This window comes from Nuphar pumila, chromosome 3 (genome assembly GCF_984573655.1).
Source record: "Nuphar pumila chromosome 3, dmNupPumi1.hap1.1, whole genome shotgun sequence".
Taxonomy (NCBI): Eukaryota; Viridiplantae; Streptophyta; class Magnoliopsida; order Nymphaeales; family Nymphaeaceae; genus Nuphar; species Nuphar pumila.
The window spans coordinates 30,856,825-30,884,773 of NC_143251.1; the positions used below are offsets into that span (position 1 = coordinate 30,856,825).

General features: G+C 34.3%; 1 protein-coding gene across 1 annotated transcript; it reads right to left on the reverse strand.

Moving 5' to 3' along the window:
• Positions 1–3,029: 3,029 nt before the first annotated feature.
• LOC149842483 (rho-N domain-containing protein 1, chloroplastic-like) lies at positions 3,030–27,864 on the reverse strand. Its single transcript, XM_089999219.1, has 3 exons — positions 27,747–27,864; positions 26,498–26,586; positions 3,030–4,585 (listed from the first exon to the last, which is right to left on the reverse strand). The coding sequence occupies exons 2-3, from the start codon at positions 26,526–26,528 to the stop codon at positions 3,282–3,284; spliced, it is 1,335 nt and encodes a 444-aa protein (XP_089855345.1). The 5' UTR covers positions 26,529–26,586; positions 27,747–27,864; the 3' UTR covers positions 3,030–3,281.
• Between the last annotated feature and the right edge of the window lie 85 nt (positions 27,865–27,949).

Consider the following 27,949-nt stretch of genomic DNA (forward strand, 5'->3'; position numbering starts at 1 on the left):
GATTTTTACGTACATTAAGCATGTATATATGAATCATATTTATTTTTAGAAGTATATCTACATGACTGGACCTGTTATACACATTTTCCTTTATGAAGAAATCATTATTTAGATTCACAAAAGATGAATCATGAGTTTTTCATAAAAACAATTTTGAAAAGCATGCCTAAATAGGGTTTCTTTGTTGGTTCATATTAGATTCAGTCATAGCTTGATTATTGTTTGTAATATTCATAAGTTAGCCCATATTGTATCTGATTAAATCTAAAATATTGAGATTTCAAAGGTTGTATGGTCTCAAGAAGATTTTTAACAAAAATGTTTTTTGAGAAACGTAAGTTTGAAATGATTGATATTTTATTCCCGACCAGTTTCAGAAATAAATTGGTATCTCTTTGAATATCAGTCCTAAAAATCTAAATAAAAATACTGAGTTAATCTACGCATCTTGATCTTGAGTTTAGAATCTTGTTTTACCTTATTTGGATTTGTATTGAGGGTGAAACGTTCATTCTAACAAAGCTCCAGTTTCTGGATCTAGTTATTGGACTGTTTCGACCTAACTCTGATGAAAGGTAAAAATGCCCAAGCAAAACGACTCTGAATATTTTATTAAAATTTTGGGTGAAGTCTAACATATAATAGAAAACTGTATAAAAAGGGTTTTTTCAAGAACATTTTCTATAAATTTCAAGAAAATATTTAATCTGATAAAAATCTTGTAGTTTACGGATTCTGGATTGAAACTCTGTCAAAATAGGGTTTCGTAAAAGATTTTTAATTATTTTTGTACATTATTTTTTAGATAAGTTTGTTGGGTTGTATTCTTGACAGGTACAATTAGCCATAGTAAAAATATGGTGATTATATATGTGATCTGTTATTTTTGACAGATTTTATAAAAATGGGTCATCAGGGATTCAAATTTCCCTGATGACTTATGGGTGTGATTAATTGGTAACGTGTTTGGATCTTGTGTTTGTATTATTTTTCTGATATATACTACATATTATCAATGTTAATAGACCCTATTAAATCATAAACAAAGGGCTGAACATTTAGAAAGATCTGAGTTTAAATTTATGCAAGTTGTAATTGAAAGATATTACCAAATTTTGATAATCTTGTAAATTAATTGTTTTTTTTTCATTCAAAAAGAGAGTATTTTTATTTATATAATTATGTTCAGCATATTTAGCTTGTTTAATATCTAAATTAATGCTTGACTTATTGAAGATGTAATAGTTTGTGTTTGAGAGAATCAAAACCCTAATTTCTCATAAATTGATTTAGGGTTTTGAGTTCTTTCTTTGATTTCAATTCTTCTAAATGCATATGTTGTTGAAATATGATTTTTTCAAGTTATGTACAACATGAACTGAATTAAGTTATGTGTATTTATATTGATTAAGCATCACTACAACTGAACATAATTAAAATATATAAGCCTTTCCGATTTAGGTTTATGGGGGCCTGGACTAAGAAAAATTGACTTATGTATTTTTTGTTATGGGTTAGTTGTAGTGGATTCATTGATTCAATCTGTTATCATGAATGTTTTAATCAGGTCTGATATAATTTAAGTTACTATAAAATTAAGACATTAATTTGAGTCATGTCGATTTGCTCGGTAAGAGTTTATGAGAGTTCTTACCGAGAAAGTCGGGTTTGTGGCTTTAATTATGTTTTGATGTTTCTTTAAAATTTTCACAAATTCATTTTTGAATTATATCAGATCTGATATAAATATTTATGATAGAGATAGGGGTGAGTTCGATCACAATTGATAAGTTATGGTTTAGATGCAAAGATGCCCTATTTCTAAGAAATAGACTTTTATACAAATTATATTCGAGATTTGTGAGTAAATTCATTTATGACTGCTTAAATGTGTTTATTTCCATGATCAATTAAGCATGAGCATGATTATATTTGTAAAGCATGTAAAAATATATATATAGACATGTTGATTGTATTAAGATTTAGCAAAACATGTTTTAGTTGTGTAGTTTCAGGCTACTCTAGCCACGAGGCCTAAATAATTTGGACGATGCAAGGAGGGTAATGGGTTAGCAGGGAGAGAAAAGGAGGTAGACGACGACAAGAAGGTCACCGACGTGGTCGCCCGCAGCTCTGGTCATCGACGACCGCAAGGAAAAAGGAGGAGGAGATGTGGAGGCATACCTGGGAGGTCGACGACGACGAGCGGGACGTGAGGAAGGCGGCGTTGTCGTCGACCGACATCACACGCAAAGAGGGCAGAGCCGAGAGGGAGGCGAGAGGAGAGGAGCGCAGGGAGAGGGGAGGCCTTTCGTTAAGAGAGGCCTCTCCCCGGTGTGTTCTCTTAAAGACACAGGGGAGGGCATGAATCGAGAAACCCCACCCCTTTTTTTTCAGAAGGGGAACAGGGGATCGCGGCTGCGAGGGGGCGAAGAGGGTTTAAAAGAAACCCTCGCCCCTTCGTGTTTTAACCCTAACAGGTTCAGGTCGGGTCCTGGTTCGACCCGGCTCCGAATTTTTTTTTTCGAAAAAAAAATGAGGGTTTTACAAAACAAATCTTGTACCATGGACTGGTTCAAAAGTCATGCTGCGGCAAAATAATCAACATGAAGAAAAGGAAGCAAAAAAAAAAAACAAGGCTTTGTTTGGGAGCCTTGAATTGAGATGCGAGCACCATTTCCATGTGTTGCCAAAATATGGTTTTACCAAATGTGTTGTTGAGGATGGAGATTCCAAAAACATCTTGTGAATATTGTTGAAATGTGGTGTTACAACTGCCAACTCCCTTCCCAATGTAGTGTTTGGCAACACAGCTGCTCAGGAGTTATCCGCAATGCACCTCCGATTCAAGGCTCCCAAACAGAACCTAAAGTTGCAGCCCCTCTCCTCCACACCCACATACCCCGTATGGTATGCTACAGTAGCAATTTAAACAGCAGATCCAGCTATGCTAGGTTATGGTCATTCAAGTAATGGACAACTCCAATTGTGGCATGATAGATCAAGGGTAGCAATAGAAAATACTGAACTTGGGGTAAATGTGGCTTTCAGCCAACCAAATATGGACGTTGCAGACATTATATAATTTTTTGTATTCACTCATGAAAGTTGCCTATCATTCTCTGCAAACAGAAAAGACTGGTAAATTCTTCAAAAACACTGGTTCACATACACACCCACACACAAAAACAAAAGGTCTCCTAACCAAAACTGAGACTCAACTGTAACGGAAGATGTAAGAGCCAACTCAATTTCACAGATCACAGCAGTTTCAGGCCCTATTAATCGTGCAATAATTTGAGTAGTTCACCTTTCTTCAACTTGGAGACACCTTTGATTCCACGAGACTTTGCAAGGATTTTCAAATCAGGCATTTTCAGTGTGCTTAAATCAGCATGTTCAGATAGAGATGCCTCTGAAATCACATTATCAGGTTCAGAAATATCATCACCAGGTTCATCTTGCTCATCTGGTTCTGACGATAAAGACCCCGAGATGTCATCAAACTCATCATTCATTGTGTGTGGAAAGTCATCCTCTGGGTCTGATTCCATGGCTTTCTTCTTTAGTCTCCCTCGACGTTTGGGAGATGAATTTTCCAATAAACTGGGTTCTGCAGAAGAAACTTGTTGGTAGCTCACTCTTGGAACAGGAATCTCATTGGCAACAGGTTCAGAGATCTCATCATCCGGTTCATCTGGTTCTGATAATAAAGATCCAGTCACGTCATCAAACTCTTTATCAGATGGAGCAGGCCCTGAGCCTGACTCTATGGCTTTCTTCTTTCGTCTCCCTTGACGCTTGGGAGGTGAATTTTCAGTTGCACTGGGATCTGCAGAATAAACTGGTTGGTATTTCACTCTTGGGACAGGAGACTTACGCCTAAAATTTGATGGTGGCCTTGTAAACGTAGTATCATTTGGTTCTTGAGCCTCCGAAAATTTGCTACTGGAGTCATAGTAGCCAGAGTTTGGCTCGCTATTGAATGAGTCATTTCTTTCTGGCTGGTGGAGGTTTGAATTACTGCTACTGCTTTGCTTCGTCCCTTGCTCAAATGAGTGTTTCCTCAAAAGTTTGAGAAGCGAGTCGACAGATCCTTTTTCTCCTTGTCCTTTTGTAGCTTCAACCTTCTTTTCATCTTTGGTAGCAGCCCTCTCTCTCAGTTGGGATTGGACCTTCCTGAAAAGTTCAACTATCTCCTTCTCTCGTGCACCTGGAGTAGCAGTGGCTTGGAACCTAGGACTGCTAGACATGGAGAATAATGGCCCATTTTTGGAGGATAGGAAATCTGTTTCTTCAAGGCTCTCAGCCTCACCCCTCTCCTGGTTTGGCCTGCTTCTACCTCTGGAGAATCCATGTCCTTGCTTGTTTTGTCGGAAGAAATCTGGGTTCCTTTGCTGACCATCAGAGTTCCTCGAATAGACATAGAATGTCCTTCTGGAGCCACAAAGATGGGAGCTTTTTAACAGAATGTTGCTTGTAAATAAATGCTTGTATTCTCTACCATGACAAGAATAAGATGGCATAACAGCTTTCCCCGAAGATCCCATGCAGGGAAAACAGCCCCGATCACATGGCCCATACCCTGAAAGGAAATTAAACCCAAGCACAAGTCACCACAATATCAACCAATACCTTAGACTGATGAATACAGAGTTTCAGATTCTACATAGAGTTTCAGATTCTTCAAGCCGTAACCATGTAAAACTAGATCAGATGTTAGACGAAGTGACCCTTAAAACTGGGAAAGAGCAAAAAATAAGCTAGTCTTGGACATGACTATATTCTCTTAATCTTAAAAAGAAGGGGAAAAAGGAAGTAAAGGAAGAAGGAGAAGAGTAAAATGAAAAAAAGTTAAAAAATCCAACACAGATCAAGAACGATAGATCAAATTATCATATTTTTTCTAACTTTAAGAATTAATTTCTTTACTCTTTTTCAATGAATTTGGCACACAAATATTCATTTTACAGGGCTAAGATCACAAAAAAATATCCCACATAACCTTCTCCCCTTTGTCACATGGACTTGATACAACATTCAGAAAGTTCTACATTTAGTTAACACATTCTTGACACACAATCCTCCCCACCCCCCAAAAAAAAAGATCTTAAAATAAAATAATTGTCTTGATTTGAATTTCAAGACAAAATGCCAATTAAAACTCAGGAGCCTATGGTTGGAATCACTGTTACCGATATCGCTGATATTTTGAAAATATCACGATATTATCGGCTATTTAAAGGTAGCCGATAATATCGGGAATATATCGCGATATTTTTTGAGAAAAAATCTTTTTTTTTTTATTTTAAGTTTCCATTTCCTAGTTTTTTGCTTCTTTTATATTTTAAAACCTTTAAAACATGTTTATTTATATTTTTGAAAGAAAAATAATGCAAAACTTGGTATTTTTTTAGCTTTTTTGTTGTTAATTATATTTTTTTCAATTTTTTAAACTCCAGAGATATTCCCTAGATTTAGCAACTTTTGAAAATCTCTCTGAGAAATACCCTCGCCGAGAAATTACCTTTAATGATACAGGTGACTATGGTTGGAACTCAGCCCTGTATAAGTGCTTGATTGACAATTTTTTGGGGCAGTGAAGCTAATGAGAGATGAGGTCAAGACAGCTGGAACTGTGAATAGTTGCACATCTTAAGATGAGAGATCCCAGGTTTGAATACATGGGCCAGCACCTAGCTTGACCGAAAAGAAGCGAAAAGATAACCTTCCTGATCTTCAATTGTTAAATAACATGGTCAATATTCAAGAATAGAAGATCATTGATCACAATAGCATAACCTGTCCACCTCCCAAAGTAAATGCTGCCTATGGGGCACTTGAACCTGGTAGCTCAAATTGATGAGGAAAGGAGAACCTTGGACAAAAGCTCGGACTTCAGATCCATGGATTTGATGGACATGAAACAGCTATGCAATGTATAAACCACGGATTTGGGCCATTGAGAGTCTTAATAGTAAATCTTATATTTGTAAAAAGTAGGGGCGTTTCTTCCAAATCAAACACTGCTAGCACTTGATATGATGTATTGAAAGCACAAGAAATATGATAGAAAGTCTAGGCACTTCAAACTTGAACCAACAGCCCTACCATGCTATGAATAAGCTGGAAATAGGACATTAGAATATTAAAATGTTGACAGATCTGATGATCAACAGGACTGAACAGGAAGCTTCTTCATACAGGAACAGGGGGAGTCTGTTGATAGTGGGAGAATATATGACAAATCTTCAAAATAAAGAGGAACCCCACACATGGTAATATATTCCAAAGCAATTCTAAGCCATACTTAAAATGCACCTAAATTCTATAGTACGAGTGGCAATTCCAACATGGAGCAATTAGCTCGTCATTTGACTCAGGCAGATGGTGATTATTCTAGGGATAATTAGAACAAAACAGTGGAGCACCAAACATTTTCATGTATCAATATTGCATTCTCAGCTATACCAAAAGATAATTTAGGAGTTATAAATGTTAAAAGTGGAAGATCATTTTCTTTAAAACTGAGGAAGGTATCAAGGAAGTGCAAACAAGGTGATTGGCTGACGGCATTTTTAGGTATGCTGCTCATTAGAGGTACATCTAAAAATGCTCATTGGAATGGATGGAGGACAGGGTAATGCAAAAATGACAAGTCTGGAAAGCCGTGTATCTATCCTTTTCAGGAAGGCTTGTATTGATGTGCCAAGTCTTAGCTCTAATACCTTCATACTTGATGTCTTTATTGTCACAAAATGAGTCTTCAAAACACAAATATCCACCAATACTAATTCCAAATGGACATGCACAAAAGTGAGCCACAAAGAGCACACTCACAACACCCACAATGGGCATACACAAAGAAGACTTTCAAATATAAAACAATATTTTATTGATCTTTTAAATATGCTTGTAAACGCATTACAAGAATAAGGGGATTCAACCCTTTTATATACACACATATGAAGGCAAAATGGGCACAAAAGAGAGCCCATTGTAGGCATTGGATTAGCTCCAACGGCTAGATTTCTAGCCGTTGGACTAGTCCCAACGGCTAGTTTATAGAAACATATAACTTATCATTTTTAGGACCATAACATCTATAACCTTTTTTTTATGAGCATATCCAAAAAATAGCCCTAGGTGAAAATTTATCATTTTTGTTGGTTAAAACAAAACATTTACAAACAAAAATTCTCAATCTAGAATAGTAAAGAGTAAGTTTAAAAAGTTTCTCAACAAGAGAGATATTTTGTAATGATGAGGATGGCATTCTGCTAATAAAATGCACCACATTTAAAGTTGCTTCACCCCAAAAACATTTAGGCACATGACTAGCAATAAGTAGGGTTCTCATATGTGTCTATGTTTCCTTTCGACAAGACTATTTTGTTGTGGTATGTGTGGGCAAGATCTTTGATGAGTAATGCCATGTAAATTGAGGTATTTTTTAAATTCTTTTGATAAAAATTCTTTCCCTGAGTTGGAACAAAAAATAGAGATATTGTTGTCAAGCCTTGCCAATTGAGGAAGCGGGAGTGGGAAGCAATACGGGAAGCGGGAGCGGGAAGCGAGGCACTTTCAAAAATGTAGGAAGCGGGGAAGCGTGGGACCACTTAGAAGAAAATTATGAATTGTCTCGGAAGCGAACCGGAAGTGAAAAAAATGGGGAAGCGTGGGGGAAGCGTGCTTCCCATAAAAGGGAAGCGTGCTTCCCAAAAAAGGGGGACGCTTCCCCTCACGCTTCGGAAGCGCGACGTTTCGCGCTTCCGAAACGCGCTTTGGGGAAGCGCGCTTCCCCTTTACCCTTGGTGCTTCCGGTAACTCTGTTCTTTATTAAGTTATGAAAGTTTTTAAAATGTAAGAAAACTTCATATTTATGTTTAAAAAAATAAATCTAAGTATATCTAGAGAAGTCATCTATAAAAACAACATAATATGCATATCCACCTTTTTAAGTAACTGGTATACCAGACCCTAAGCATCCGAATGAACAAACTCAAGTGGTCTAGTAGAGACAAAAGTTCTTTTATAAAAAGGTAACTTCTTCATTTTACCAAGAATATAATCATCACAAGTAAATTCATTAATGTTACAAAAAAAATTAATTTAAAAAATATGAAACTTTAGATACATGAGGATGTCCTAATCTTATATGCCATAAGTCTAAATCTAACTTTTGGACATTACAACAAAATGTATTCTTGGGTATTTTCAAAAGGTAGTAGAGGCTTCCTTTTCTATGGCCTTGCCCAATCAATTTCCCTTATTAGTGAACCTGCACCCAAAAATTATTTGACGAGGAGATATCAAAACCATGATCCAATATTTGAGAGACAGATAAGAAGTTTAAATTCAATTTGGGAATATATCTAATTTTTGGAATTGAAATCTTTTTTGAGTTTTGAAAATTCTTTTCAAAATTCACTATTTATTTAATTTCAAGAGATGTGTCATCGGCCGTAAAAACATTAGACACATTTGAGTTAGTATGGTATTCGGATAAAATATCAACATTTTGGGCCATGTGAAACGATGAACCGAAATCAATGAGACAAGGAAACTTACCGGGGTTGGAGAACGATGAGTGTGGCGCTCGTTATAGAAGATGCTCTTTTGAGAAAAGGTTGAAGGGTTTCTATTAATTGTGACAAGAACTTAACAATGCCAATGGATGTATCTCGCGATGAGTTGTCCTTAGTCACTCTTAAATTGACTGTCTCTTAGATGCCTCAACTGTAGCCACTTTCTTGTCTTCCCTTTTTCCTTAGTTTAGGACACATAGGCCTAATATGTCTTGGTTCGTAACAATACTGACAAATAATTTTTCTTTTGTCATAATTATTGCCTTGTTTCTAATAAGATTTATCATTTTCATTACCTTGTTTTCAATGAGGTGGTTTGTAAGAACGGGTATAGTTACCCGGCCTAGACATGACTAAAACAGATTCTTCCTCATTTTTTGGTTGAATGCAATGTTATCAAAAACATGCCTTGAGGCGCAAAAGGCACGCCTCACCTTCCCACGTCCATAGCCTCTTCCACCCTGCGCGGCTCACACTAGTAGCAAGAACCTCATGAGTCTCATGAACTAATGGAAGACTCCCAGCCGTACCATTCAAAGACATTTCATAGTGAAGCAACTTCCTTTTTAAATCATCAGAGATAAGTGACCGAGAATACTGAAGTATTGTAGAAATAACATGAAATTCAGGCCCTAAGCCATTGAGAACCTATCACACGGACTCGGCTAGGGAGGTGACGCACCAACGTCGACACGCCCCGACACGGGTGCAAACACGAGTGCGGCTTCAGACACGGGGCAGACTCGGTCAACGCACCTGGACCGAGTTCGCCTACTTTATAGACTCGGTCAACTTTGACCGAGTCTATAAAGGTCCATTTTCAAACTCATTTTGGATTTGGGTTGGGTTCGGATCCGGACCCAGCCCAGATCCAAAATGTTACATGCGTCAGGGCCGAACCTTAAAGAGGGGTTTACGACAGGAGGAGGGGCTTACCTTGTTGATCCTTGCCTCCCCCCCCAAGTCGTCCGGTCTTCATCCCCTGCAGTCACGTCGGCGACCCGAACCCCGACGACTGTAGTCGTAGGCGACGCCAGCCACCCTCTTCCCCAGCCATCGGTCTCAGGTATGCCTCCTCCCCCTTCCGTTCTTCTTCCTCTTCATCTGGCAGGGGGCTCCCCCTTCTTCCTTGTTTTCCGACAGGGGGTTGCCCCCTACCTCGTTCTTTTTTTCGGCACGGGGCGAAGGCCCCTGCCATACTTTATTTTCTGGCAGGGGGCTCCCTTGCCTCAGATGTATTTTTCGGCAAGGGGCTGCCCCCTGCCTCGTTCTTATTTTCCGGCAAGGGGCAAACCCCCCTGCCTTGTTCTTTTTTTTCGGCAGGGGGTTGCCCCCTGTCTCAGTTTATTTTTCGGCAGGGGGCGGAACCCCCTGCCTCGTTCTTGCCAGGTTGGTGCCTTTTGGGGTCTCTGTGTTTGCTTTCCCTTTGCCGCAGCAGAATCGTGTCCCTACTCGATGTTAACAGCTCAACTGCAAGGTTCCTTGTGCATCTTGCCAAAGGGACATGCGGTTTGGCAGGCCGCAGCATGCACTTGCATGCGCTTCTTGATGTGCATAGCTGTGGCACAGAGTGAGAGGGGTGGAGCTCCTGATATTATTTTTTTGAAGTATTTATTAACTTTATTTTATTTACGTATTTTCTTTTCAGTTTTCACTTTTCAGATATAATGGCGAGTTCTAGCGGCAGTGTCAATACAGTTGGTTCAAGTTCTAACCCTGAATTAGAAGTTTCTCAATCACTTTGGAGGCTTGTGACAAAAGAGATAAAAGCTAGTGGTGGTGGGAATGTGCAGTTTCATTGTAATCTATGTAAGACTGTTTTCATGGGTTCTTATACGCGTGTGAAAGCACATCTTTTGCATATTTGTAGTCAAGGAATTAGGGCATGTTCTGGGGTTGACAAAGACTTGTTAAACCAATTAAAGAAAGAACAAGAGGAAGCTGAAAAGAAGAAAATTACAGAGATGAGAAGCGATTCGATTAATCTGTCTTTTCCTATTGCTAGTGATGTATAAGAAGAGCTTTTGAAGAAAAGAAAGATGAAAAGCAATAAAACAATACAAGCGTCATTCAAAAACATGGCAAGAGCAGAAATTGATAAGAAGATTGGTCGATTCTTTTACTCAAGCTCAATTCCTCTTAATATAGCTAGAAGTCCATACTGGAAAGATATGATTACATCTTTGGCTAATTGTAATTTGAGTGGTTATGTGCCTCCTAGTTCAGAAAAACTAAGAACAGTCGTTCTTGCAGAGAAAAAAAATAGAATTGAAGACTTGTTAGAGACCCGAAAATTTGCATAAAAACGACATGGAGTGTCTATTGTTTCTAATGGGTGCACTAATATACAAAAGTGACCACTGATAAACTTCATTGCTTACTCACTTAATGGGTCAATCTTTTTGAAGACTGTTGACGTATCTGGAGAGTATAAAGATGTTGAATATTTAAAGAGATTATTTGTCGAAGTGATAAAAGAAGTGGATGAAGAAAGTGTGGTGCAAATCATGAATTTGGCAAGTGAAGATACATATTCACATATTTTTTAGACTATTTATGCAGCACACAGTTTAAATTTGACACTTAAGAGTATATACAATCCATCAAAAGATGATGCACATGCACGTGAAATATGTTTATGGAGTGAGAAAATAGAGCATGATGTTCAAAATATTAGAAATTTTATTGTAAACCATCATCATGCCCTTTCTATATTTAATAGGCATTCTGATCACAAGTTACTGAAAGTTGCTGAAACTCGTTTTGCTTCTCTCATTGTTATGATGAAAAGAATTAAGCAACTCAAGAATGCATTGATGATGATGGTGGTTGATCAAGATTGGGATTTTTATCGTACTAAAGATAATGTTAAGGCTCAAGCTATCAAAAAATGCATCTGTGATGATTTTTGGTAGGATAAAATTACATGTTTTGTTTAATTTATAGAGCCTATTTGAGAAATGTTGAGAGAAGTTGATAGAGATGTACCCATGCTTCATAGAATTTATGAAATGTGGGACAATATGATTGAAAAAGTTCAAAGTATCACTTTTAAACATGAGAAGAAAGATGTTGCACTTGATTCAGAATTTTACAATCATGTACATTCAGTTTTAGTGAGAAGATGAGATAAAAGCAATACACATTTGCATTGCATGGCATACACTCTCAATCCAAAATATTATGCGAAAAAATGGTTGACAATAGGTGTTGGTCGTGTTTCTCCAAATGAAGATCCTGAGATATCAAGGAATAGAATGATATGTTTGGGAAGACTTTTTAATGATCCTCACATGTTTAAGGTTGTAAATAGTGAGTTTGAAAAGTTTTCTACTGGGAGATTTGATTCTTTAACAGCACTCGTGGCAAGGGACGAAGAAGATCCCCTTAATTGGTTGGCAACATATGGATCAGAGACACCAAATCTGCAACGTCTTGCAATGAAGCTGTTATCCCAACCTGCTACATTATTGTGTTGTGAAAGAAATTGGAGTACATATGCTCAAATTCACAACATTAAAAGAAACAAACTCATTAGTAAAAGAGCAGAGGATTTGGTTTATGTTCACTCTAATTTACGATTAATTTATCGCCGCACCAAAGATAAGTATAGGTATTTTTTTCTTTTGTATTCAAAGTTCGTATTTAAATATTTGTATTCAAAGTTTGTAGTTAGATACTAAATCATTTTTTGATGCAGTTGTGGACCATCCAAGTATTGAGATGTAAATCCAGAAGATTTTGACTTGAAGGGAAAACATGATTTGCATACTCTCAACATGGACTACCTCGATCATGTTCTTTCCTCTAATTCAGACGATGAGGCAGATTTATGATAAGTTTTGTTGTTTATCATACTCACAAGCTTCTTTATGTGTTATATTTTGGTAAGTTTGTGTTGTTAAGAATTACTTTTTTATTTTAGATTTAAAATTTACAATCTTATTATTAATTTATTGTTATATATATAATTATATATATATTAAAAAAAATTATATATATATAGTCGAGTCCCCATGTCCAAAATTTTTTAAATTGTGCCGCACCCGTGTTGCACCCGCACCCATGTGACATAGTTGAGAACTTGATGAATCTTGTCTTTCTCATAAACCTCATGCCCAACCAAAGCCAATTGATCCGTGATGGAATTCATCTTGTTGAAGTATTCAACGATGGACATTGATCCCTTCTTGAGACTCGAAATTCCTTTTTCAGAAACATCACCACTGACTCTTAAGATCTAAGAATATGTATGTACCAATTTCGCTCACAATTCCATAGCTATACAATCATCTGGAATACCCAACATAACTTCCTATGACAAAGTAGATGTCACATAGGCAACTAATGCTTAGTCTTCATCCAAGCCACATATTCTAGGTTTCTAACAACAACGGTGGATATAACAACTCCTTTATCATCTTTTTGTTCCTGCATAAGAAACTCTGGTGCAATTGAAACAGTCACATCGAAATGCCCTGAAAGGTCATAGCTACGAATAAAAGGGACAATTTGACACTTTCAAGTGAGAAAGTTGGAATGATTCAACTTCTCGGAATCAAGTTGAGTGAGAAAATTAGATGATAAGATGGATTGAGAAGAGTTTGAATCCATATAAATAGTAAATAGGAACAAAGGATAGAACAGAGAAAGGAAAAGAAAAGAATAAGAGTGAAAACATGCAAGGACAAACATGTCACAGGCAGATCCGAGAAACAGGGCGCGACACAAAAGTTTCGAATTCACACCTCAAATTTTGACATAAGATAGGAGAATATATATATATATATATATATATATATATATATATATATATATATATATATATATACATTCTAAAAAACCAACTCGCTTGGATCAATCTGCGTTCATTTTTTTAGCAGATCACAACCACAAGAGATTAATCACAGATTTGGCATGTAATAGAAAGAAAATATCATGCCCAATATTAATAACAATGGACAATCCAATATAAGAAAGGATATGCGTGAAATAGAAGAAACTATTTCATGTCAAGAGGGATACTTCTATCTTGTCCTGATTTGAGAAAATATCAGATCAAATCTTATCAGCAATCAACAAGAATATAGATTATGAGAGAGAAAAGATTGGGAATCCAAGGAAGATGCAGAAGAGAAAGAAAGAGAGAGAGAGAAAGAAATATTGAAAGAACAAAGAAGGAAATAAGAGAAAAAGAATAAACACCTTTCTCTCATGAAATATGCAAAAAATAAAAACAAGAACCACAAAGGGCTTACGATAACACAAACACAATGTGCACATGCACAAGTCTACCATGAGATAATACATAGTGCTAACATAGGCAATACAAACAGCCACTAAGAGCAATACCATGCATTAAAGCACAAAAGCAAGAATAAACTAAATAACATTTTATTCATAATATACTCACAAAGTGAGTTAGAATGCTTTAGAAGAGCATTGGAGAATAAGGAGGGTGTTGGACTATTCCAATAAAGCTCTATTGACTAGTCCAAAAAGAACCCAACAGCTCTATTTGGTTTTTAACCAAATAGTCTCTATAAAAACAGAAAAAGACAAAAAAAACAAAATAAAGTAAAAGAACTAAAGTACTCCTAATGAGCACAACATATTTCAATGTTGTGAAATGACAAAAATACCACTATAGGGTATTACCTATTACATCATTATAAATAAAATATATATATATATATACACATATGAATATATATATGTATATATGTACAATATACATATATATATATATTCATATATATATATATATATGTACAATATGAAAGATATATGCACATGTACAACTTAACACTCTCCCACAAACTTATGGCGTGATATACCGAAAGTTTGAAAATACAAAAAAAAAATCAATGGAGAGGATACAAGTCTTCAAGTGTCTTCATTGAGATTCTCCATATTTATGATGCAGAAAATTTTGCAAATATAAATCTTTGAATGTCTTAATTGGTGATCATCCTCAAACACCTTCATCGACTATCTCTATCTTCATGATATGATGTATCAAAAATATTTCTTTCTCAATCCATCGCATCTTTAAGAACCTGCAAAGAAAGCAAAACATAGATTCCAACTACACAAAAAGAAGATATCCTAACCAAATAGTTATATAGTCTAAAAAAAAACTAGTATGTATATTTTGAACAAGAATAACACTTAAGTAGAACAAAGCAATAATTTTAAGATTTCTAAAAACATTAGTAACAATTCAAGCAAGATAAGAGGAGCATACCTCATATACAAAATTTATAAAAATAATTTTAGACAAGCATAAGCCCATAATCAACATATTTTTCAAGAAAACATAAATATTGATCACAAGAGAATTTAATCACTTAAAAAATATTTAAATTATCAAGAAGAGATAAACAATCATGTATTAATAATATCCCATTTTTTTAGAAAAACACTTCAAATAGATTCATGGAAAGATTTTTAAAAATCCCACATAACAAAAAGAATGATATATACAAATCAATACCAATTTGCGAAAGATATAAAGATATTTAAAAATCCCACAAATATAAAGAAATAATATTTTACAAATCTCAATAATAGTTTGACCACCACAAACAATCACTTCACTAGACCTCTAAACCTCAAAAATCAAGTATATCAGCGACTAGAACAAGACCATAAACATAATGCCACTACAGGGCTAAAGATACACATGAAGGTATGTATAAACATCTCTTGTCTACATATAATAATACTCAAAACAAGTGTATCAGAGACTAAAACAAGAGCATAATCACAATGTCAACGATGGGCTAAAATCACACATGAATGTGTGAATAAACATCACTTGTCTACATATAATGATACTTAAAAATCAAGTGTATCAGCGACTAGATCACTTGGATAATCACAATACCAACAACGGGCTAAAAACACACACGAAGGTGTGAACAAACATCTTTTGTCTACATATAATGACACTTGAGAGGTACAATAGGAGTGACACAAAAGGTAAGAGAGCCTATAACGAAAACAAACTAATAACATCAAGAAGAATAAGATTATCAATTTTAAAAATCTTTCGAAACATCATGGTTTCAAAATAGATAGTCATCATATATAAACATAATTATAAGCAATGTTGTGAAAAGCGTTGAGGTGTAGCGAAGCGCTCCACCAAAAACCGAGGCGAGGCGTAAGCCTCAAATTTTGTTTGTTGAAAACTTTAAAAAAATTATAAAAAAAATATCTAAAAATATAAATAAATAAAGAAATGCTTTATTGATGAAATAACAACCAATAAGAAATAGAAAATCTCAAATAAGTACTAAAAAGATGAGATTAACATATAAAAGTAACTAAAACTGATTATATAATTAAAAAATATATGAGATTAACCAAAAAAAACTAAAATATACTAAGAAACTTATTACATAACTGAAATAACTGGAAAATATATGAGATTAACCTACAAAAGCTAAAATATATAAGATTATTCTATAAAATATGAGATTAACATATAAAAGTAACTAAAAAAATGATTACATAACTGGAAAATATATGAGATTAACCAATAAAAGAAAAAATATACTAAGAAACCGTTTACATAACTGAAAAATATATGATATTAACCAACAAAAGTTAAAATATATGAGATTATTCTAAAAAATATGAGATTAACATATAAAAGTAACTAAAAAACTGATTACATAACTGAAATAACTGGAAAATATATGAGATTAACCTACAAAAGTTAAAATATATGAGATTATTCTAAAAAATATGAAATTAACATATAAAAGTAACTAAAAACTGATTACATAACTGGAAAATATATGAGATTAACCAACAAAAGTTAAAATATACTAAGAAACTGATTACATAACTGAAATAACTGAAAAATATATGAGATTAACCTACAAAAGTTAAAATATATGAGATTAACCTACAAAAGTTAAAATATATGAGATTATTCTAAAAAATATGAGATTAACATATAAAAGTAACTAAAAAACTGATTACATAACTGGAAAATATATGAGATTAACAAACAAAAGTTAAAATATATTAATAAACTAATTACATGACTGAAATAACTGAAAAATATACGAGATTAACCAACAAAAGTTAAAATATAGTAATATACTAAGAAACTTATTACATAACTGAAATAACTGGAAAATATATGAGATTAAACTACAAAAATCTTTTTGATTATGTCTCAGAATCTTTTTGTAAAAAAAAAAAATAATTTGCGCCTCAGGCTTGCGCCTTGAGGCAAAGAGGGTCGCGCCTCAAGGCGAGACGTGCCTTTTGCGCCTCAAGGCGCATTTTTGATAACACTGATTATAAGCATCCATAATAACAATGGCCAAATAAATAAATGAATGATACAACACACCCACAAAACCAGAGATGAAACAACCGTCAGTTAGAGTCAAACTATAAACTGACAAAAAATTGAGGTGCGCACAATTCACCCCAACAAACAACTCTAGTTCAACAAGGCCAAAAATAAATGAGGCATCATATAAAAATTTGTGATGGACAAAACAAATGACATAAAGAGGTGATACATACTCACGGAAATCAGTTTCCAAATAAGTGAGTTCATATATAAGAACCAATTTGAAAAATAAAAGTTTCAAATCAAATCCAATAAAGGTAGATGAAAACTTTAGAATGAGTATAGTTCAATCATATGCACAACAAGATATCAAATGATACAATTATATGCATGGTCAATATAAGCAAGTCTATTATGAGACAACAATGACATACATCATTAAAGATGGCCAAAAACATATATATAGATTTTTAAAGAACCATATGGAAAACCAAAAGTATACACAAGTACAACTAATCATAGATACTCACAAAGAGATCAAAATTCATGTATATGCAATAATCTAATAACTTTAAAGCCACAAAAAATTATAAAGGAACACATAAGATATGCATATGAACACCATGATTTTGTAAAGAGTCTTACACACAATCAAGTCTACAAACAACTTGACAAAACATACATTCACCCAATATGGTAAACCAAAATAGCATACAAATGCTCCACAGCACAAACATAAGAATAGTGCATAAATGCACTTGAATCTGAATATGTAAGAGGTAAAACCCTCTACCTTTGTATATAAATTACAATGGGCAGCATGCCCTTATTTATAGAGAGGTTACATGAGAGGAGCTATTAAAATAGCTGTTGGGCTACTCCCAACAGCTCTATTCAAACAGTCAACATTTTGACTGTTTGACAGAACCTGACAAAAAGGCTGTTGGCTGTTTTGACAGTCCAACAGCTCTAGTCAATTATGACTGTTTGACAAAAAGACAAAAAAATAAGAAAGAAATAAAATTACAAAAATAAATAAATAAAAAAGTATTACAAGAATATAAGTATATACTTTAAATATATAGTTATATACATATATATATATACATATACATACTCTTGTATTACGAAAAGTATGTATATATATATATAAATATATATATATATATATATATATATATATATATATATTCAAGTATATACATATATATGTCATTTTCTAACAGTCTCCCTCAAACTTATGGTGAAATCACCGAAAGTTTGTCAAGTAAAAAGTTGAATCTTGGTGAGCATAGTGCCTTGGTGAAGAAGTCAGCAAGTTGATATTCTGATGTCACATAGGGAAGATCAATAGTCTTCTTCAAATATTCTTCACGAACAAAATGGCAATCCATCTCTATATGCTTAGTTCTTTCATGAAATGTATGATTTCGAGCAATGTATATCGAACTCTTATTGTCACAGCACAATCTTGTAGGATTCTGAAGGTGAATCCCCATATCTGAAATCAGTTGTTTGAGCCACACGACTTCCATAGTAGTAGTTGCCATTGCTCTATATTCAGCTTCTGTAGATGATAATGACACCTTCTGTTGTTTCTTGCACCTCCATGAAATCAAAGATTCACCTAGAAATATACAAAAAACAGTTGTTGAGCGCCTGTTATTTGGATCTCCTCCCCAATCAGCATCAGAATATGCAATAAGATCTAAGGAGAAAGAAGAGGACAGAAAGACTCTCTTATTTATAGTGCCTCTGATGTATTTAATAATTCTCATGACTGCACTCATATGAGCTGATGTTGGAGCATGTTGAAATTGACTGGCTATATGTACAGCATGGGCTATGTCTGGTCTTGTAATACTTAAATACATAAGAGATCCCACTAGCTGTCTGAAGGGAGTTAGATTGTCCAAAGGAACTCCATCATCGGCTCGCATTTTCATTCCAACAATCTCTGGAGTATCAACAACTTTATCATTTGAAAGTCCTGACCTGTCAATAATATCTGAAGCAAACTTTGTTTGTGACAATATGTATCCACGGTTAGAGTATGAAACTTCTATACCAAGAAAGTATGTTAGAAACCCAAGATATGTCATTTCAAAAGAATTTTTCAAAAACTGTTTTACTTTCTTGATTCCCTCCTTGTCACTACCTGTAATTAACATATCATCAACATATAAAAGTAAAATTATAATACCAGCAGAGTTCTTGATAAACAAAGTTGTATCAGTATAGCATGGTTTAAAACCATACCTTGTAATAACATTGTTAAAAGTATCAAACCAAGCTTTAGGTGCTTGTTTGAGGCCATATAATGCCTTTTTTAATTTAAGCACTTTACCTGAAGGAATTATTAATCCAGGTGGAATATCCATATATACTTCCTCATTGAGATTCTCATTTAAAAATGCATTTTTAACATCCATTTGAAATATATTCCAATTTTTAATAGTTGAAATAGCTACAAGCATTCGAACAGTGGTCATCCTGGCAACAGAAGCAAAAGTTTCTTCGTAATCTACTCCGTATTCTTGAGAATATCCTTTGGCAACTAATCTGGCTTTATGCCTTTCCAAGGATCCATCACTTTTGGTTTTTACTTTAAAAACCCATCTACAACCTATTGTTTTTTTTCCTATAGGTAAATCCAGAATTTCCCAAGTATTAGCATCTTTAAGAGCTTCTAATTCTATGTGCATAGCTTTTATCCATTCAGGTAAATTTTTTGCTTCATTGTAACATGAGGGTTCAAAATATGAGTGGATAGCTATAAGACATGCTCTATGTTTAGGAGAGAATGAATCATAAGACACAAATTTATTTGGGATTTTTGAGGTTCGTTCTGATCTACGAATAGTGGTTTGTTCTGAAGGAATTTCTGATGCTTCATGATTACTTTGATTTACACCTTCATTGAATGCATTTCGATTTCTTCTAGTGTATACTATTGGTTCAACTATTGTTCTATTTTCAATAAGAGGTTCTACATAAATATTTTCATCATTAGACAATAGTTTGAACAAGAAAGAATAATCAGAGTTTATGTCTTCCGGCATGTTTTCTTCAAATCCACTTTCATTTTCAACAAAATTAACATTCCTTGAAATGAGAAGTTTATCATTTTTGGTATCATAACATTTAAATCCTTTTTGTGTTTCTGAATAACCAATGAACGCACAGGAAATAGCTTTAGAAGATAGTTTATCTCCTTTATCATTCAAAACATAACATTTGCAACTAAAGATTCTCAGTCTTTGATAGTCAGGTTGATATTTGAATAATTTTTCAAAAAGAATTTCATTAGATAAAGTTTTGGAATGCAGCTTCAGCCCAAAGATTTTTTGGAACATTTTTAGCAATAAGAAGAGTTCTTGTAGTTTACATAATATGTTTGTGTTTCCTTTCTGAAATTCCATTTTGTTGCGGGGTTCTAGGACATGATCTTTGATGTAAAATTCCTTCATTTTCTAAAAATTGTTTAAACTCATTTGACAAGTATTCTCCTCCAGAGTCAGTTCTGAGAATTTTGAGTTTACTTTCAAATTGATTTTTAATCATGTTATGGAATGTTTTGAAGGTTGCAAATACATCTGATTTATACTTAAGAAAGTAAATCCAACAATATCTAGTGAAGTCATCAATAAACACAACATAGTAGGAGAATCCGCCTTTAGAGGCTACAGGAGCAGGACCCCATACATCCGAATGAACTAATTCAAAAGGCATTGAGGAGTAAAAAGTTCTTTGACCATAAGGCAAGACTGTCATTTTACCAAGTAAACATTCTTTGCATTCAAAATTATCTTTACAAAGATTCTTGGTAATAGGTACAAAATTTAATTTTCTTATATTTGGATGCCCAAGTCTATGATGCCAAGTTTGTATGTCTTTTGTTTGGGCAGTGTTGCAAAATGATTCCTTTGGAATACAAAGGAAATCCATATAATAGAGATCTCCTTGCCTAGAACCTTCCCCAATCAATTTCCCGGACTGACGATCCTGCACCCAACATTTACTTGATGAGAAAATGACATCACATCCATGATCCGAGATTTAAGAAACAGAAAGTAGATTAAGATGAAGTTTTGGTATAAGTCTTATTTTCGGAATATAAAAGTTGTTATGTTTTGACAAATCATTTTTAAAAATTCCAACACCCTCTATTTCCAAGGCAGTACCATCGGCAGTGGAAACAAATGATGCATTTGAATTAGGTTGACATTCGGATAGTATAGATCTATGTGGGGTCATATGAAAAGAAGCTCCTGAATCAAGAAGCCAAGAGCACATACCAGGAGTAGAGGATGTTGCAATGGCCGCTCCTGAGGTAGATCCTTTAAGCAGTGGTTGCAATGCCTCCGTCAATTGAGATAATGATTTGGTGAGGTCTTTGAGATTCAAAGTATCTTCATCTTGTTTTGATGGTGCAGCCGCAACACGCTTTTCTTGAGGCCTATATTTGTATCTAGGACATTGAGGCCTAATATGACCGGGCTCATTACAATTATGGCAAATGATTTTTTATTCTCCTCTATTCTTATTAAAATGAAGAGGTTTATATGGCTTGATATAGTGTCCTGGTTTTGATGCGGCAAGTGCGCAATACTCTTCTTGACCATTGCTAGAAGTAACAAGCACACTAACATTTTTACTCATGTTTAGCCTAGTCTCTTCTCCACTAAGTTTAGTGAGAATCTCATGAATAGGAGGAGGTGATGAAGATGATAGCAAGGAGGCCCTTGTTTGTTCAAACTCGGGTCTCAAACCATAGAGAAAAGCGAAAAGTCTTTCTTCTTCAACTTGAACTCTCCGCATTTCTATACACTTTCCTTCCCATTTGGGTTCAAATTGGGCAAGTTGGGTCCAAATGGAAGATAACTCCATAAAATAATCTCTTATATTCTTATCTCCTTGTTTAATGTTTCTAACTTTTTCTTGGAGATAATACTTATGAGCCATATCTTTTTCGGTAAACATACCTCTAAGATATTTCCATGCTTCATTTGCCTTTTTGTAACACAAAAGGTATGAGGCAATTTTTGTCTCAACTCCACTAAGCATCCATGAAAGAATTTTGGCATTTTTCATTTCCCATTCATCTAATTTCTTGTAGTATTCTTCCATGGCTTTGTTTTTTTCTTCAAGACTAGTCTCAACGTCATTTTCACCTAATGTAATTTTGGGAGTGGGTTCAAGAATAGTACCTCTTACAAATCCCCACAAACCTTGACCCTTGATGAATGTCTCCAAGTGTCCCGCCCAAATGTTATAGTTGCTTCCTTTAAGTTTGAATGGAGGAATGAAGTTGGAGTTGCTTGTATTGTGCGGAAAAAATTCACCCATGATGAATCCAAAGAAAAAAAGGAACCACCAATCACGAAAGAAAGAAGGCACGCTTTACGAGGCAGCTCAACAATGCACGGTTGATCATACACCAAGCTTTGATACCATGTAAAGAGTCTTACACACAATCAAGTCTACAAACAACTTGACAAAACATACATTCACCCAATATGGTAAACCAAAATAGCATACAAAATGCTCCACAGCACAAACATAAGAATAGTGCATAAATGCACTTGAATCTGAATATGTAAGAGGTAAAACCCTCTACCTTTGTATATAAATTACAATGGGCAGCATGCCCTTATTTATAGAGAGGTTACATAAGAGGAGCTATTAAAATAGCTGTTGGGATAGCTGTTGGGCTACTCCCAACAGCTCTAATTAGAGTCGTTGGGAGTAGCCCAACAGCTCTATTCAAACAGTCAACATTTTGACTATTTGACAGAACCTGACAAAAAGGTTGTTGGCTGTTTTGACAGTCCAACAGCTCTAGTCAATTATGACTGTTTGACAAAAAGACAAAAAAATAAGAAAGAAATAAAATTACAAAAATAAATAAATAAAAAAAGTATTACAAGAATATAAGTATATACTTTAAATATATAGTTATATACATATATATATACATATACATACTCTTGTATTACGAAAAGTATGTATATATATATATATAAATATATATATATATTCAAGTATATACATATATATGTCATTTTCTAACAGATTTCACATAAGATACTAACATGCCCAAAATATATTTTGACTTATCATGCTTATGCAAGAGCCAATAAAACAATAGCTCACTTAAAAAAGAGACTTTTAAGATAAAACTCTAATTTCAATTTAATTTTAGACCATAAAACAATAACCAAAATGTCTAATTTTTCAACTCAAAATACCAAAAACAATTTTAAAATGGCTCATAATCATTAATGGCACATAAAATATGCACAGACATATGTCCACAACACATAAATATGAAGATGATATACCGATAGAGCAATCTCATGAGAGTATACAAAACATCTATGGCATGATGACTAATAAACTTAAAATCATGATGACTCAAGATATAAAACATACAAGAATTTAAAAATTCTTAATGAGTACATCTCAATGAAAGAACCAAATAGAATTTAATGAACATGCTTTGACACGTACATAGTCACCAATAATCATAATGGTGTCCAAGAAACCCAAAATATATATATATATACATGAAATCATAAAATTATATTTTTTTATATTAAAAATAATAATAACATGGAGAACTTACCATAAGGAGCTCAAGAGTAGACTACTTATGGGTTAATATAAAAAAAACTACCACAAGAGCCATTAAAATAATATTTCATTAAAAGACATTTCACAAAACTCTAATTCCAATTGATTAAAAAAAATACATTTTACATACCCAAGAAATAACCTTAATATTTTAAAGAAATTTTGAAAAGAAATGAAAGGACATATATATTATAAATACCTTTTTTTTAATTAAACAAGAGATACATACCAAAATATGAGAGCCTCGAGTCCAAGCCATATATATCTATCCAAAATTTTATTTCGAAGCACGAACTCAAACAAGATACCAAAATCAAAAATCCCTCGCTCTGATACTATGTCACGAAATATGCAGAAAAACAAAAACAAGAACCACAAAGGACTTACAATAACATAAACACAACGTGCACATGCCCAAGTCCACCATGGGATAATATATGGTGCCAACATAGGCAATACAAACAGCCACAAAGGGCAATACCATGCATTAAAGCACAAAAGCAAGAATAAAATAAATAACATTTTATTCATATTATACTCACAAAGTAAGTTAGAATACTTTAGAAAAGCATTGGAAAACAAGAGGGGGGTCACCCTTATTTATACACAAGAGGTAATCTCAAATAGAGCTGTTGGGCTATTCCAACAGCCATAAATATAGTTGTTGGACTGTTCAGCTCTATTGACTAGTCAACTCTATCTTGACTAGTCCAAAAACAACCCAACAGCTCTATTTGTTCTTTGACCAATTAGTCCCTATAAAAACAGAAAATAACAAAAGGAACAAAATAAAGTAAAAGAACTAAAGTACTCCTAATGGGCACAACCTACTATAATATTGTGAAATGACAAAAATACCCCTCGAGGGTATTACCTATTACATCATTATAAATAAAATATATATACATATATGAATATATATATGTACAATATGAAACAAATCTATATATATGCATGTACAACTTAACATTTTCAAGGCTCCTCTTGATGTGCCCGATGTAGATCCTCATGCTCTGATACCATGTAAGAACACACAGCAGATTTGATTCCAGGTTTCGTATGCAGTTGAGAAAGATGAGAGAATGCAAAGAGCAGTCGAAACTCATGATTCCCAATGTGCGAAGTGGTAGGGTATGGCTGTATATATTTCTAAACAGTTACAAGATGCTCATTTACAAAAATACCCCTGCAGCAAAGTTACATAATAAAATACATAATAGGGACAACAATGCAAAAAATAAAAATGTTACAAACAAGACATAAAATACCCAAATTCAATCACCCGATTCAGATCCAATCACGTCTCAATACATATACACCTGCATTATATAATTAACTTGTGATTTGTGAAGTTGAAGATTCATTGTAAGGATCAATGGTTCACTGATACCTGATAAGGGTGAAAAATAGGATCTAGTACAAGCCAGACCATGGTCTGATTTTAAGCAACAGGCTTGAATCTAGGTGTAGATTAGAACAGGATCCTCTGAAATAAGGTTAAATCAAGATCTGAATTCTACATTATTACTCGCTTGCATGAAAAATATAGTTGAAAACAATCCCTTAAAATAAAAAATGAAAGAGACTATTTAACTCAAAACGAAACTTAGATCAACAAAATTATTGATTTTTAAACAGATGAATCCAAATCTGACAACGTAATAGAGTAGGATTGGAGGTCTAAAAAAATCTGATCAATTTGTAGGACCTTAGTTTTGTCCAATGAATCTGTTGGGGTCATCTCAGACAAGTTTTTAACGAGTATTTCAAAAATAGTTCTTATGTTTTTTTAAATCGTCTCTCATTCATGGGCAAAAAGTCATTTCGTATGCCTAAACGGTTTTACAATGAAAAATGAAAATTTTTGTTTTTTAACGTGTTTTCTAAAATAGTCCTTACTTTATCATATTTTACCTAAATTGTCCCTCTTTCATGGGCAAAAAAGTCATTTCGACATGACCCAATGGCTTTTACAATAAAAAAAAGAAAAAATTGTTTTTTAACATGCGCTTTTGAAATAGTCCTTGCTTTATCTATTTTCCTAAATAGTCCCTCTATCATGGGCAAAAGCATCATTTCCCTATACTTAAACAGTTTCTGTCACCTACTTTGACAAAAGTAAACTTCAAGGGTGGATTTGGCATGGTTATGCAAAAGGTGGGGACTATTTTACGATTACATATAAGGCAAGGACTAATGTGAGATAAACCAATAAGGCAGGAACGTTTTTGAAAAAAACTCTACTATATTTTAGTCAACTTAAATCATGAATTCACAAACAGAAAAGATGTCATGTTATTAATTGTTCAGCTTCTTAACATGCCGATTGTTTGGTTTACACCTTCATAACTCACAAAGTCATGAACAATGTATTTTAGGAGGCATCTGGATGACTCATAGAAAAATGTGCTGGGAAACTTGGTTTTCTGAAATCCCTATAATGAGTAAAACCTAGAACAAAACCTTCTTCTTGAAAAGCATGAAAACCTGATTTTGTTGTCTGGAGGACAACCAGTTAACCTACACCACGATTAACCTGGGTTACTGGAAATTGTTGTTTGGATGAGATTAACCTTGTTTTATGATTCTTTTCACCAAAATAACTTATTACATTTAGATTACATTTACCTTTCCTTTTAAGTAATCACAATAACTTTTTATGTAACCTCTCTCTCTCTCTCTCTCTCTCTCTCTCTCTCTCTCTCTCTCTCTCTCTCTCTCTCTCTCTCTCTCTCTCTCTCTCTCTCTCTCTCTCTCATACACATGTTCATGCATTTATAGATACAAGTAGAAAAGGATCAGTTGAAAACATATATTTTCATATTTCTAAAACAACAATCATATTAATAGGACCTGAATTCACAAACTTGTACAAGAAAAAAGAAACAGAAACTGAACAAGTAGTTTTGAGTCTTTTTACAGTGACAAAGTCAATCAGAATCCAAGATCTTACCAACAAAATAACTTCTTCCCAAGAATAACATGAGTCTCCAATTTGTTCAGCTTCCTTTTGCAGTTGACTTTAAATCTTCCCAAAGCTCACTATGGATGCATAGGGGAATGCAAGTCTTAGATCTCATGCGGCCAAAAATAACATTAATCAATTCAAGGCATGAAACATGGCATTCCAAATATTACATACCCTCAAGATGTGTACCACATTTAGGAAGGCATTCAACAATTAGTGCTTAAGTGCATGAAAATCAAAAGGGTCAACGCAGATATGTTTGAAAAACAAAGCTGCAAGCAAATAAAATAAGAACGAGAATTTTTTTGACAATAAGCTCAGAGAAGTAACTCTTTATTGCATGGATAACCCGCAAGAGACAAAGACAAAGACAATCTCACTGAAAACGCATTCAAAACAACAAACGAAAATGTATGTGTTCATCATTCCTTGTAATTTGGAAAAAAAGACCGCCTTAGATACTTTAAATTATTCTATTTTGAACCTAGAAAGTGTGAATATTTCTACGTTAAAAAGTACCAAAATTTTTAAAGGACGAAAACTATCCACATAATCCTACAAAGATGGACTATGATGAGAATGACTTAGCATCAAAATAAAATTGCATTGTATATTCTCAGAGCATTTGTTTTGAATTTTCACAGCATAAGAGGTTTATATGGATTAAGCTTTTAAAAGGATTAGGCTCAATGCCAAAAAATTTATTCCTGCCATGTTCCAATCAAGAACTGCTACTTATGCGCTAAAATAAGATTCTAAAAGTATAACATTTAATTCATTTAGATTCAGCATAGCCGTCTATGACTTCCAAATGCATCTGAACTTTCATGATTTTCCCACCACAGCATTTCATTTTGAACATGACACTAGCTTCAGTGAGCTCTCATCCCCGCTCATTTTATCGATTAACATGACCATGGTTGAGAGCACAGAGTTTCCTTCGGGTTCTCAATGAAACTGTGCGGCATGAATAAAGAGGAAAGCGACTAATAAGCCAAGCGAAATAAAGAGATACCTTAAAAGTGATTCCACAGGAGCATTTTCAAGTAAGACTACAATACAATCCTCCAAGTCTGAGACTCATATCACAAATCCCAACTTGAATTTTCAGAGGAGGGAAGTCATGGGAGGGAGAAAAAAAACACTCTGAAGAACTAAGAAACCAACAAAGCATTAAGACGACCATTCACTAGAATAATTAAACCACGTAGGAAGAGAGAGAGAGAGAGAGTACCAGAAAATCGGGTCGCCGGTTGCCGGAGTCCACCCGTGTCACCGGTGGAGGACTTCAACCGGAAGAGATCTTGGGGGGAAAGGAAGGGGTGTTGGAAAAAAAAGAGAGGATCAGGTCTGGAGAGCCCCTGACAGTAAGTCGGTTCACTATTGTAGCCTCGGAGGTGGCTTAGATGCCGTTCATCTTCACGATGAACGGTATAA